Source organism: Opisthorchis viverrini (assembly GCF_000715545.1).
Source record: "Opisthorchis viverrini unplaced genomic scaffold opera_v5_62, whole genome shotgun sequence".
Taxonomy (NCBI): domain Eukaryota; kingdom Metazoa; phylum Platyhelminthes; class Trematoda; order Opisthorchiida; family Opisthorchiidae; genus Opisthorchis; species Opisthorchis viverrini.
Window position 1 is genome coordinate 286,207 of NW_008751718.1, and position 13,575 is coordinate 299,781.

At 40.4% G+C, this 13,575-nt stretch overlaps 1 protein-coding gene across 1 annotated transcript; it reads right to left on the reverse strand.

The window, feature by feature from the left end:
- Nucleotides 1-5,415: 5,415 nt before the first annotated feature.
- Nucleotides 5,416-8,962, reverse strand: T265_13380 (hypothetical protein; the record flags this gene model as incomplete). The annotated part of the gene is made up of 2 exons (XM_009168649.1): nucleotides 5,416-5,589; nucleotides 8,831-8,962. Coding segments are annotated over 2 exons (219 nt in total), but the record flags the coding sequence as incomplete, so codon positions are not given.
- Between the last annotated feature and the right edge of the window lie 4,613 nt (nucleotides 8,963-13,575).

Genomic DNA, 13,575 nt, shown 5'->3' on the forward strand with positions numbered 1-13,575 from the left:
CGGCCACTTCTTTTCACAGTTTCAAAATCAAGCAGAACAGATGCAGGCTAAAAAGACCTATTTTCAATTGCTCTTCTTTATCATGGACTGGAGAAAACGGCCTCCATGGTGGAAGGAAACAGACGAAGTGTGTTGGTGGCACTAATACTAACACATATTAGGGCTTAATACCCTAGTAGTTCATGCCATGTCGTTTATGCGTCTGCATTCAGAACTACCAGTACTGATAAACATATGCTACTACTATATATCTGCTCTTTTTGAATGAAAAAAAATCAAGTAGTGATGTACTTTGTTCGTCGACCGCCACGCGAGTTTGCCGAATGTGGCACTAAAAGTCCAAGTGTGACAAGTAAAAACACATTGTCTCTGCACCAGACGCCATGGGACGTTTAACAGAGAGGAAAGTAATTGCAATCTAAATCCGCACCACACGAGAGTATTTTGAGCAATGAGTTCAGTGCACAGGTGTGGTGATAGGTGTATTGTTGAATAGTCCACTCAGAAGAACTGTCAGCGCAATTTTGTAATAAGTTATGTTACATTATGCAAAGAGATCTGTGCTACACATAGTTCTCGAGCGAAGATAGTTACATCAATTTTGAACTTGATGTGCGGAAGTAAATAGCAGTAGCCTTCCAGTGAATGGTAGCACGACCAGCATCGTAGGAAATAAATTCCTTCCAATCATTTACAACCTTAAATATTACTGGTCGCAGTAAACGCAAATTGTACTTTACTTGTCGCCAAACATCATGCCCTACTGATCTCTATCAGATTCACTTGGTATCAACAACAGTAACCCGAAATTTTTGAACGATTTCTGGAATAATCAGCTGCGTGTCCTGAGGAAGCGTATTACCAGACTCAAGTGAGAAGTTTGTTGCAATAACGGATGCCTATGAAGAGTCGGGCAGCGACAGTTGTCTTCTCGGATTTAAGCTGCTTTACGGGGTCCAATTCAGCTCACACAGTACAGTGGTCTGAATCATAAACACACCCACAACTGTGCAATTCAAGTAAGTAACGGGAAAGTTCATTCCACTCAAATAGATGCCAAACGTTAATAAGCTGTAACAGCTTGTGTGCCTCAGTTCAATGCACGCCTAGTCCCATGTGCCGAATCAGTTACTCGTCACTCGAGGAACCAGTCAAAATATCGCCTGATGATGCGGTTTTCATCGGTGAAGGATGAAAGTTACTATGTCCTATGTACGTTTGAGTTACTCACAATGCATCTCAGCATCTCGCGGACGAAACTTCATTTATACTGATTTCATGACCTAAGGACAGCTAAGACAACCAAAAGGAATATTGTGGTGTACGAAATCAACTGCAACAGCTGCAGGAAGTGCTACGTTGGACAAATGGAATAAACTCATGCGCTTTAGTAAAGAAACACAAAGCATCCATTAAGAGATATGATTCCGTGTCCTGGAAATCAATATATCACAACTAAGAAGGCTACAAAATCAATTTGGGGAACGTGAAAATCTTGCCGCAGAAGACTCAAGACAGGTGAGGAAATTTCTGGAAGCCCGGTACTCTACGAGGTGTTCGATCAACCACAGCAAATTTAAGAATTATTACTTTCAAAAGACCAATATCTCAACCGGAAGAATACCGAACATCAGTTTTCAAATGAACAAGCGAGAAACCTCTTAGTGCCAAATCAACAGATGACACAGAGTGAGACTCAGAGAGGTCAAGAACAGAGGTCGCTTCAGCAACGACCAGACGTTTAGAGCAAGAGAGGCAAAGCTTAAGCATCGCCTGGGCATTCAAAGTGCCCAGCCAAGTCAACAAACCAACGACTACGAAAGACCTGGTCTTCAAACTACTTGCCGGGGGATCACGAGTTCTAAACTTCATGCAATTTCTGGAATTGCGCAGTGATGATTTTCAGTAAGGATAACATAGCCGTACAGTGCCCTTTGGCTTTTCGTCACTTACAGGAGGAAATCTAAATCATGAGATAATAAACTAGTTATTGCTCATTTGAACCACCGGGTTTTGATACAGACTTGTGTGGCCACATTTTCCTTTGTAATCCTTTTTTACTTTTGTGTTAGCATAGGAGACACCAACATGCCGTCGGCCAATTGAACTGAGCGCTTCGAGTGAAATCTTTGGTTGTCCCAAGGTCAGAGTGTGGGCATCTGGCTAGTACTACTGCACGTGACACATAGCACAAGTGGTATGACACAGCTTATCTAAGCCAGTCCTAAGATAAAGACCAGAAGGCTTGTTCACGCTATCCTGATCAATTATCCATTCTCCATGGAGTTTGGTTCATTACGTAGGCCATGAGAAAACATTTGTCTTGAACACATCACATTATTTTTTCCTTTACGGCAAACGCGATCTCACCAATGCAATTATTTCTAAAGCGTTCTGCTATTTTTCTGCAGTTTTACCAGATTAGAGATTGTTGAAGCATTGTGAAGATCCACAGTCGGAAAATCTATTGCAAATGGAGACTGTAATTCATGAGTTGTGAAGATCCACAGTCGGAAAATCTATTGCAAATGGAGACTGTTAATTCATGAGAGGACTTTTTACCATTGTTGTTGACAGAAATTTTTAGGTTTGCTAAATTCATTTCCTCTTAATATTGGAAGCAAATGTCTGGGGACTAGTTTGAGCCCAGAAGGTCGGTAAGAAAAAACGAGTGCAGCGTGATGCATAACAAAGCTACGTGGGCAGTTTATGATCCTCCATTGTTTTCTATATCTTTGTGGAATAACTTGAAGATAGAAAGTAAGTAATTTCACTGTCATGTGATACCGAGTATGCTAACTAGATGCTGATGACGTTATCGTAATGAGGTTATTCCTATCCCACAATTTCACGACTGAATTAGAAGAAACAAAGAGGAATGTCCCCTGAAAAGCGTTGAAAATATAACGTTTCTGTTATGGTAAAACTTTCACTCCGCTAAAGTTTAAAAACTTTTAAATAAGCTGGATTAACTCGGTACAGTTAAATCGGTTCTGAATATGTACAAGTTACTATAAGAACGTTTGCTCAGTACAGTTTAGTCAACTATCACCATGTTAATATATTTAGTACGCGACCTGGGAATAAGCCAGCTATAAATAAGTTCTTCGTAAATTCTAAGGACCATCAAACCCACGCTACTTCCATAAATAGCATCCCAAGGAAGGAATACTTTAGAAGGAATACGGAGTTGGACAATCTTGAGTATGAATCACATACATATGAGGCAATTTAAAATCTAGAGTGTTTGGGTGCTTCGCGCGCCTGCGAACATTCGTTTGCAGAGTGGGCGCTTCGCCAACTCTACGTAGTTGAGTCGGATCTTGACCCACTACATTTTGGTTTCATTACTTGTACTTGAATTTGTGTTCGAGGAAAAGTGTGCAGAAACATCTGCCGTGATACAGTATGCAAACTTTAAAAAATTACGTGATTTCACGTGTTGGTGGTTGCAGGCATTTGTAGAATGCAAGCTCACATGACTCTCGTTTGAACAATTGTCATCCCGTCCTGGCGCAATCATTCTGGTGAGTCCACGACAAAGGAAGGTCTTCCCGGATTTGACTTCCCCTCCTATCAGAGCTCATCGGCCCAAATATCTTCATCCATGGTGTCCTGCTTTGTGCATCGCTCTTTAACCCACAAAACCTCGCATATGTTTTATTTTATTTTTCTGCTCTAATACTGTGATTAGCGCCTTTGGCTAATGGCTATAACGGGTCATCCAAATTGTTTATCTACCTTCCTAGCAACACGTTTGAACATGAGAACATGAATCAAAGAGTGGAAGTGTTTAGGATTGCAAATGCTGGACCCTCCTATCTCAAAGCCTAGTAAAACTTTAGAGGGAACTGTCTTTCATAAATATCACTAAAGAATGGAGGTAAATACGGATGCTGACTGGTGAAACATATCTGCTATATCTGTAATGAAATTTCATTGCGTGCGTTACTTGTTACGTTTAATTCAATCGGATCAGACGGATGGATAGTTACATCTGACCAAGAAAGAAGGCAAAAGTGAAACTTCACCAATTCACTCCGTTATTTACGTGATTGTGGTTTACGGATTGTGTAAAATTTATCCAAAATGTTAACACGACTGTTCTGCGGTTATGTGAGTATCTGCAACGTAAAGTAACTTTTGTCCATCCATCTTGCTCGTACTTTGTGGGGCTCCCCACACCCAAAAACCATGCTTGCCAAATCTGATCAACACTTTACTTGATCGCGGTGTAATATAAAACATGTAAAAGCAGCCATTCCTGCACAATTCTAGGGGTTTCTTCGTCCGCATATGACGTCTTCCGATGTCGGTCTTGGACTAGTAGGCTCAAGGTATTCACTTATTCGATTTTAGTGAGAGAAACGAAATTTTTTATCCCAAAAAATACCCATTACTTTATAAAGACGATTGTGGCATCAACCTGAAGTACGAGGTGTTTTTTATGGTAGTGAGGCGTGGCCTTTGCAAGCAGCCGAACTCTGGTATCTTTAAGTCCTCAATAACTACCGTCCCAGGAGCACAACTCGTGAAGAGTGGTGCCAGCGGATCCGCAACGAAAAAATTAGAAAATGAGTTCTCGGATGTGAGACAGAAACAGCAATCGTCAAGGTGTATTCAACAAAACATCTTTATTACTTGTTGAAGTATGATGCATTTAAAAATGATTAGCCAAAACAGTGTTTTTCTGTGTCCGACTCACAGTGTCTTAAACATAGAGGCAGTCAACCTTTGGTCTAGCAAGCAGGTGTGAAAAAGAATACGAGAAGTCTGATTGCTGTCGATGCGACTCACCTTCGTAATGAGGACCGGGTAATCCGCTCCACGCCCCGTGGTAGACGTTGCATTCATTACTGAGTGCCTGGAGGTGTAGACACCTCGGAATAAATTTGGTACGCCAGCATTAAGCCATCCATTATCGTTCGAATAAAGTGTGAGTGAACAGCAGCAAAACATCAGTAATGAGCACCAACTTCATATTGCCGATGTAGCGATGTTCAAACAATTTGGTGAAGAATATTCTACCATTAGTTAAGGGCAGCCGCGACGATTAGTTTTGTTTTATGATTTGGTTTCTAATGAGTTGCACATTCGCCATCATTTGAACAGTTCCGGTGAACTCGACCTTATCATTAACTACTGGTATTCAACAAAACTACAATGTCATTGGGGAAATTGCTTTAAAAAAGGCTAAAATTGAATGATATTCAGCTACTTTCAAGTTCTCTGTAACTTGAACAAAGGGCAGTCTTACGCAATTCCTGTGTTTGGAGCCTCCGATTTAGAAAGTTTACTGTTAAATCACTGTGTACCTATTCGTGCACTGATAAGTTACTGTCCAAGTAGACCTTAACAAAAATTATTTAAAAACCAATAGCTTACACACAATTCGAAAGGAATAGTAAACTCACCCACAAAGTAAATCGGATAGCCTCTGCGAAAATTTGGCACATAATTTAGTTCGGAAAACTGACTGACTTTCAGGATGAATTCAGAGGTTTGCCCAAAGGAGTTACACGTCATGAGCGGCTGTACAGGTTTCGATTCCGGCCAATCACAAGCGTTGAAATATCTGTGATTCGGGGTCTGTGGGATAGGAAGTAAAATCTAGCATTTGACAACAGCTAATAATATCATGGACGCCTCTGTGCAGATCGTTTGAAGATATAATTGTTTTCTGCCACTCTTGGAAAAGCCGAAAGTTGACTCCTTCTGTTTACCCATCGTTCTACGTACACTCTGAGTTGACCGTAGTTCCATAGCAAATATATTCACAATATACTTAGCGGGACTCAGGCAATATTGTATCTACAACGTCCAAGGTCTTTTGCTCTACATACAGTTTCAAACAGTCATCAGCATAGAGCTATTTACGCGCTTGCGTATGCACCACAACCAGCCAGGCTATTCTAACCAGGGACCAAATCCATGATTCTTCTGGTTGGTAACCCGATTGATTTTTTTAAATGGCTACACACAAGATGCGATGCATAGTCACATATCGCTCGATTCTAAGAACATTGAGACTAGGGTAATATGCGTAGAAATCACAGTGAACAATGGAAAAAAAGGCAAAATTCTAAGAAAATTTCAACTGATCTCAGTTCTGCTACAATATTTCACGAGTGCTAGGGCTTCTTGACTCATCTGGCGCTGAAAGCGAATTCTAAGTCAGTCCTACTTCCCAAATCTATAGCAGTCTGGAACTACGCAACGAAGCACTACTGTATGTAACTTTCTCAATGCTCTCGAGACTTTTCAAAAGTCTAGATGTTTAGGAGTCAGTTCTTTAGAAGACGTGAGCCAGTAAAGTTGATTTAGGTGAACTTATGGTAATCAGGATTTGAACTTCAACAATGTATGCATGTGATCAGCCCCTGTATGCACAGTCCAAGTTTGCGATTAATGCTTGTTACAAGACAGTTGGCGTCAGTATTATTCACGATCGCTTAATAGAAAACACACTTAACATAAAACTCTTGATTTCAACAGGCATTAAAAATAATAGTTTTACTACGGGTTTCCGGAGAATAACCAGGGCAATCGAGCTCAACCGCTTACGTAAAAATCAGTTGAAAATCAATGCAAGTTCACGTTTGCCTAATTCGCCGATTCTGGTGATTCTGATAGCACTGAATATTTATTTCACTCTAGCTCTGCAGACTAGAAGGATTGCATTTTTGTTGACCTGATCACGTTGCCAACGAAAAGGGCAATGTATGACCCAAAAAGCGATGTTTTAAACAGACTGCTACCTGCGGGGAATCTTCCCCATGGAACACTCGATTACACTCTAGTTGAGGGCCATTCAGGGAAGTTTTACGTGTTCCGTACTTAGACGCCGCTCTTCGAAAGTTCTCAAGCAAGCTTAAATTTTCACAGTCTACTGGAAAACATGCTGTGCGGATGTACACTTTCATGGCTCAAAGTCATAGCTGACACTCAAGAATGTAGGCTTGGCGACTGATACGGAAAGAGAACTCTGGTCATGCACCAGCTCAAGTTTGTTCTTACATCGGCCTAAACAGTATAGGTTCCATAGGACGATTGGTACTGGTTCTACGCCAGCCACTTCTAAAAGAGCCATTCCTTCAAAATACCGTTGTATGATAAATCCCGAAATCTTCCAGGCACATGTTTCCCATATTCTCCACCTCCTTTCTAAGAAAGTGATGTTTTCTTATTGTTTCGATTCAAAATTATCTCTTCTTTGCAATCAGCCACCTTTGGACTCACTAACTTTTGGCCAACACATGGTGGCAGTCTTCGGACGTTGGTCGACACAAGCGCAGCTGGTTGTGCATTAGGACGCTAAATTACACATAAATTGCATCCTGAAGAACTTCTATTACGTAAAATCACCAGAAACGTGTAAAGTTCAGCAGTCTGAGATGAACATCCGGACATAACATCATATAGATCATGCCTAGTTGCTGTCTACAACTTTGGCACTAAGACTGAATCATGCAGCGCGTTTATGTTCCCTTCGATCCTCAAGTGCTTCAGCCGTTCAAGGTAGGCCGAGATACCGATTCCCTTAGGCGCACCTATGAGCTGGCGTTCATCTGGCGTTTGGGCGCCATCAGCTTGACAGTGGGTAACGGTCTTAGAAATCTTTATACCCAACCTAGGACTGAACGCCTTGGACGTGGATCCGGTTTGTAGGTGCTGCTAAATCACAAAAAAACATAATGGGAAACTAAAGGCAAATTATCGACATTCGGATTACTCTGAAGTATAAATAATAGCAAGATTTGACACATTAGGTGGACAGGTGGACTGGAACTCCTCGGTCGCAAAGGAATTTCACCAATGGTGATAGTGATGACATCAGGCAAACGTTTTTTCTTCTGCTACAGAGACTTAATCTCTGACCACTCACTTCTATGAAGAACTAGTGTTTTTGCATGCACAGGTTCTGAATCTACTCCAATTGTGGGTATCTTGTGTGACAGTGTTACCGTCCTCACAGTTGTTCTTACATTGTGCTCAACTGGACGAAGCTTGCGCGTTTTACAATTTTGACTGACGAGAGAAAACTGACCGTTTTTGCCCCTATCATATTTCTGTCTGATTTTCTGACTTGCGATTACCATTGCCGTTTGTTAAATTGTAAGTGATTTTACCAGGACACAAGAAATTTGTTTCTGCTCAGCTACTTTTGGGATTCAAAATTTTTGCTGCCAAGATTAACAATTTGCGAAAAATAAGTGTATTCCAACACACCGGTAAATCTTCATCCACCTGTTAATACCAGTTGAGGTCATCCTAACCTGGGTAATTTTTCCCGACGTCACTAAACGTGTCAAAATTATCGTAATGTGGTTCTTCACGCAAGAGCTAGAGAGGATCCTCTTTGAAAAGTACCGTAACTAAAAACAGCGTTTTTCATGACCATCTTCATTCGTCATAGTTAAACCATTTTTCGAATAGAAATAATATTAGGTGGTAGTCTGGTTCACTATTCTTGGCTTAGTCTATGCATCCGCCGTTTTAGGTCGGAGAGCGTCTGCAGTGTCTTTTAAAACAGAAAGGAGAAATGTGTGATAAATTTCACTTGTTTTTTTGGCTAATCTGCGAGCTCCTGCTTGCGTTCAGTGGATGGCTTCAAAGGCGCTGTCGAACGGCAATAAACGAAATTGCATATTCTCATGGGAATATTTACGGCTGATCCGTCCGCTGCGGTTCCGTTCTTGTCTTACTACTGCATTTGTTGTTTTAGCAAACAAAAACCATGTCCACGAAACAGTTCTGTCATACTAAGCCGTGAGTCGCAAATTTTAATTGTGCTGGCCGAGTTTGACTTTTGATGACAAGTTCCAAAAACACAAAAGATAGGTTTTGACCGGATTCGATTGGTTTTTGCAAACATCTGGACAGCTCTCAGAAGGTCTTTCTGATTGTGGTGCTGTTCTTTACAATGTTCCCTTTCAAACCTGGTCCGATTGCCTTCGTCTGACTAAAAATCTCTTCTAAGAGGGAATCATAATTCTTGTGTGACAGCCTGTTGAATAACGTGGTCAAAAACCAGAAATATTTGTTTGCTCCTATTTTGATAGCATTCTCTGTTTGTTAAAGGCAAGCGGAATCCAACTGCTTGGCTTCGGTAAAATTTTATTTTGTCTCGTGTTTGCGTGTAGATGATGAATGTGATAAAATTAAGTTTTCTATTCTGTCAAATTTGACATACTGATCAATCGTGCTACTGTCGTCAAAAGTAAATCAAATGTTGAAAGATAAGCTGAAATCTCATAATCACGTAAGCTAATTGAATTGATGAAACTAGACTAGAGTTCTCCGTCTTCGGACTATGTGAATAATTGTGTTGTGTTCATCATAAGGACAAAGCTTACTTAAGCAGTCCAGAACGGGATTTAGTGGGTCTAGCCAAGGTATTCTTAAACGAGATTTGTCTGAAATCATCTAAAGTGGATTAAGAATTGGTGGCACCATAAAGCATCAGATAAAATTTGAATTTCAACTTCAGCTTATGTCCACAGTTATTCAGTTGGACATCATGAGAACTTTGTAATTGTGATACCTTTGACGAGAAACTTGGACAACCATCGTGAAGGGCAATGTTAGCTGCCTTGAGAAAGTGCAGATTAAAGTTTCATTTCACCAACTTAAAGAAACAGATCGTGATTTCTCTGGCCGTTATCTCATCACTTCTGGCGATTTACTTCAATTTCGGTGTCTTACTTTAGGCAGTGTCTTAGTCACATTGTTCTGCTATCACAACCGTCTTGGGTACCTCACCGGTGGTATGCGATGATGACGAGGAAAATTATACACCAGTAAAAACGTTAGTAACTCTGTAACGTCCTCATATATCTGAAGATGAGGTAAAATTTATTTGGCTGTTTAGTTTGACAAAGCTTTGCGATTTGGGATAGAATTTAGCATTTTGATAGTGAAAAACAGAAATCCCAAGTCCCCCCACTGGACTGAGATCAGTTCATCGGGGAACTAGTAACAATACAGTCACATTTCGTTCAAGCGTCAGTCACCACACATTTTGAGAAAAGTGAAGTCTCGAAAAAAACCTATGCGATTTAAACAGAATTTCCGGTTAATTGCAAATTCAACCCGGTAAAAAAAGCCACACCTCACGAGAATAGAACTCTTTAGGAGGAAACTTGAACCAGCAAAGACAACTTCAAGTTGCATGCGAATACCTTGAAAAGACGGTTAGCGTTAACAAGCACAACATTGTTCTGAAGCTGCGGATGCTGTTAATGTCACCCTGTGGGGGGGGGGATTTCATGACACTATTAAATCTACACTTACCCTTGCAGAAAACTGTAAGCACAGTTCAGTTGTGACCTGGATCCAAGTGTCAGTAAAATAAGTTGAAGGAAAGCGCCTCATCGGACCCAGTCACACTGCCGACCAAGCTACATGGACGAAACCGTTGTGTGCTTTGAAACCAGATTGCGTTGACACTGCAAGTTGTTTTCCTTAAACTATCAAATCAGTCTGCAAGCCAGCCTTGGCATATTCATCCAAAGCCAGGCAATTTCTTGCCATATTTTATCAGGTTGAACTCATCTCAAGATATGCAATCTTCCTCCATCACTCAGCTCGCGTGTTTGAGGTTTGAGGAGAGTGCAGCTCTCCAAATGATAATTTTCTTGATTTCATTTACTGCATAGTGGCTTTTTGGGTTCGAGTATGGATGGTGTAAATTTGTGACCATTTTTCCAGATGATGTCCAAATCGCTAGACAAATAACAGGCTTAAGAAGACTCTTCATTGACCTTATACGTAGTATTTTGTCACGCGCAGACAAAACGCCATGTGTGCACTAACATTTGTCTGATCAGCCTTATGTATTAATAAGCACTACACCGCAGTAGACGCTTTCCTTTTCACTTTCCAAGATCGCCCAAGGAGCGGACAATCTGCTCAGCAAGTGAGAGGCTGTAACATCAGTAACTCAGGTAAACTTATTATAATCGTTTTCCGGACACTTCAGACAATCCACTGAAGGACGTCAACACGCGAGAGTGTCACCCAAATGCACAAACCGTTCTTCCGATGATAGTGTCTACTGTTTAGTTCATTTAGTCGACATACACCAAACCTCAGAATTTCAAATATCACTTTCGCTCTTCACTTGGCCCCACTATGGGCCATTTTTGCTCACAGACAAGTAAATATTCCTCACTCTTTTGGCTCCTGCGCATTCTCTGTGTATTCTAAATGCAGAAGAGACCATAGCCATTTTTGACAAGCTACTCCCTTTAATTGTAAATTGATCGGTTCTCACAAATATAAAATACTTTGTATCTAATATCTTCCCTTTTTTAGAATGGTGGCAGAAGTGATGGTCAAGGTTATTGTTCATCAGCACTTTTGTTTGAGTGAATTTTGCTGTAATGTGTTGTCGTTTTTTGGGCCCTGAAAAACAAACGTTTCGTTCATCAACAACCCTCGGGATTGGTAAGTTACCACTTTCCAGTTAGTTCATATTATACATGGCTTTCGAACTTGGACACATGTTGGGAGATTATTAGCACAGCATATCTGGAGCTTGAAACCCTTTTATACAGTTTACAATTACCACACGTCTGGTTTCCGAATAAGTGCAGCTCTATTCACGCTGGTGGATAATCCGGATACGGTTTTGTGCGCAGCTACACTGTGGGCTCCATTGTCCACGTTAGTTCATCACCCATCAAATCATACAACACAAACTGTAGGACTGACCAGGAGTACAGTAGATAAGGTGAATGAATAGGACTAATAGTAAGATTTTAGATTTAACAAGAAAGAGAATAAAAACTCTTTAAAATATTTCGTAGCCTTGACAGGGTCGTTTGTCGCGTATAGACGAAATTCTCACACACTTGAGGAATTGCGACTTCATACGGTGACAGAAATAAATTGCAGCCAAATCTAGATGATACTTGACCTGAAATAATTCATTTCTCACGACATATTAAAAATTGCGGCACATTTAATATTTATGAGAATTGTAACATGCATTTGGTAACAAGCACCATAAAACCTTTGCTTTTGCTCAAGAAATCAAGCCTGGTCTTGAATGTCTTTAACTCACTTCTTACCCAGTGCAACTTGAAGGAACCGTTGACCCATTCCGGGCACCGGAATACAATATTGTCTCCCTCGTTGACTTCCATCCGAAAGCTTTCTGCCCTAAATCTAGAGTTTGGTGAAAGAACAATGGAAGATTATTTAAAGATATCCAAATTAATAGTTGCGAAGCTCTAGTTTGAACTGACTCGACAAAGTATACCTGGAATACCACACAGCTAAACTGATAAGGTCAATCAGAAATATGGTTGACCACAATGCTACTGTCTGACATGCGTTAAGGAGATCATCAAGAAGTTACCATCATCACATTACTTTAAACAGCTTGTGAATTTTATGGCCAAAACAGATACGAACTGCTTTGGGACAATCTGGTGTTGCACATTTCCTGGGCAACAGAAAATGCAAGGTCGTACAATTCCCCATCATGCGTTACTTCAAGAAGAGTGGTATTAATGTGTCCGAGCCAGATACTGAAATCTAGAAAAGCTTCCATCAACTAGAAGCCGAAGGACTATTTCAGAATATATGCACACAGACGGATAAGCTAACAATAAAGCCCCACGACCATCTTGATAAGTTCAAGACGAACATGATCGATTCGTGTTGTTCTTACCGATAGAAGCCCAGTGCAAAACATTTTCCCGCTTCAAAAGTGTTGAGTGGCCAAAAGGATACGTTAAAACATCCAAATTAGATGAAAAACGATGAAGAAAAACGATGAAATTTATGAGACGATTCAAGCATCATCAAACGTGAACCAGTTTTACCGTTTGGACAGAACAGTAAGACCATTTTCACAGAGACACACAGTGAGTGTATCAACAATACATTTCAGAATTGCAGAAGGCACAAGTATTATTAGTCTATTTTAGCTACCAAACATTCACCACAAATGCTGTTATCTAATCTTTAAACTATGCATGATATAGTATCCCAGTCGCTTGATAGCTTGGAAGATGGTTATGGCACGTAACCCGTGATACGTGAGCATTTGTTAATTAAGTGGTAGGTAGCTCAAAATACAAATAACTGATTCTTTTTTCTCTATTTGAGACGACCAACTATCTAATCGATATTTTTCCTTGATGAATAATTTTCTTTTGTGTAGATGTTTCTTAAGGTCAGACATTAATTTATATGTGATTCATTTAGCTCCCACCAATTGAATTTCGCCAGTTTTAATAACCTCCAAAAGGATCGGGTTCACTTTTGCGTTTCAAATGCATTCAATAGAAAAACTTATAGAAGTGAACTCATGTTTCCAGGTTCAATTGCCAGTCTCAACGTCGCAAAAGTCATTTGTTCCCTTATGCATCTGTTCTATCAGATCGGTTTTTCCCAGTTTTCTTCGTCAATGTCCTTTTATACCAAACTGATGAGTGTTGCAAAACCTCTTGGAACTGGAAATTACTTTCAATCAGAAATTCAGTACCACAAATGGTCAATTTTTCCCCATTCTGGTTGAGTACACAAAGCCCGCATTGCGCAAACTTATTAGGGCATGGTCTC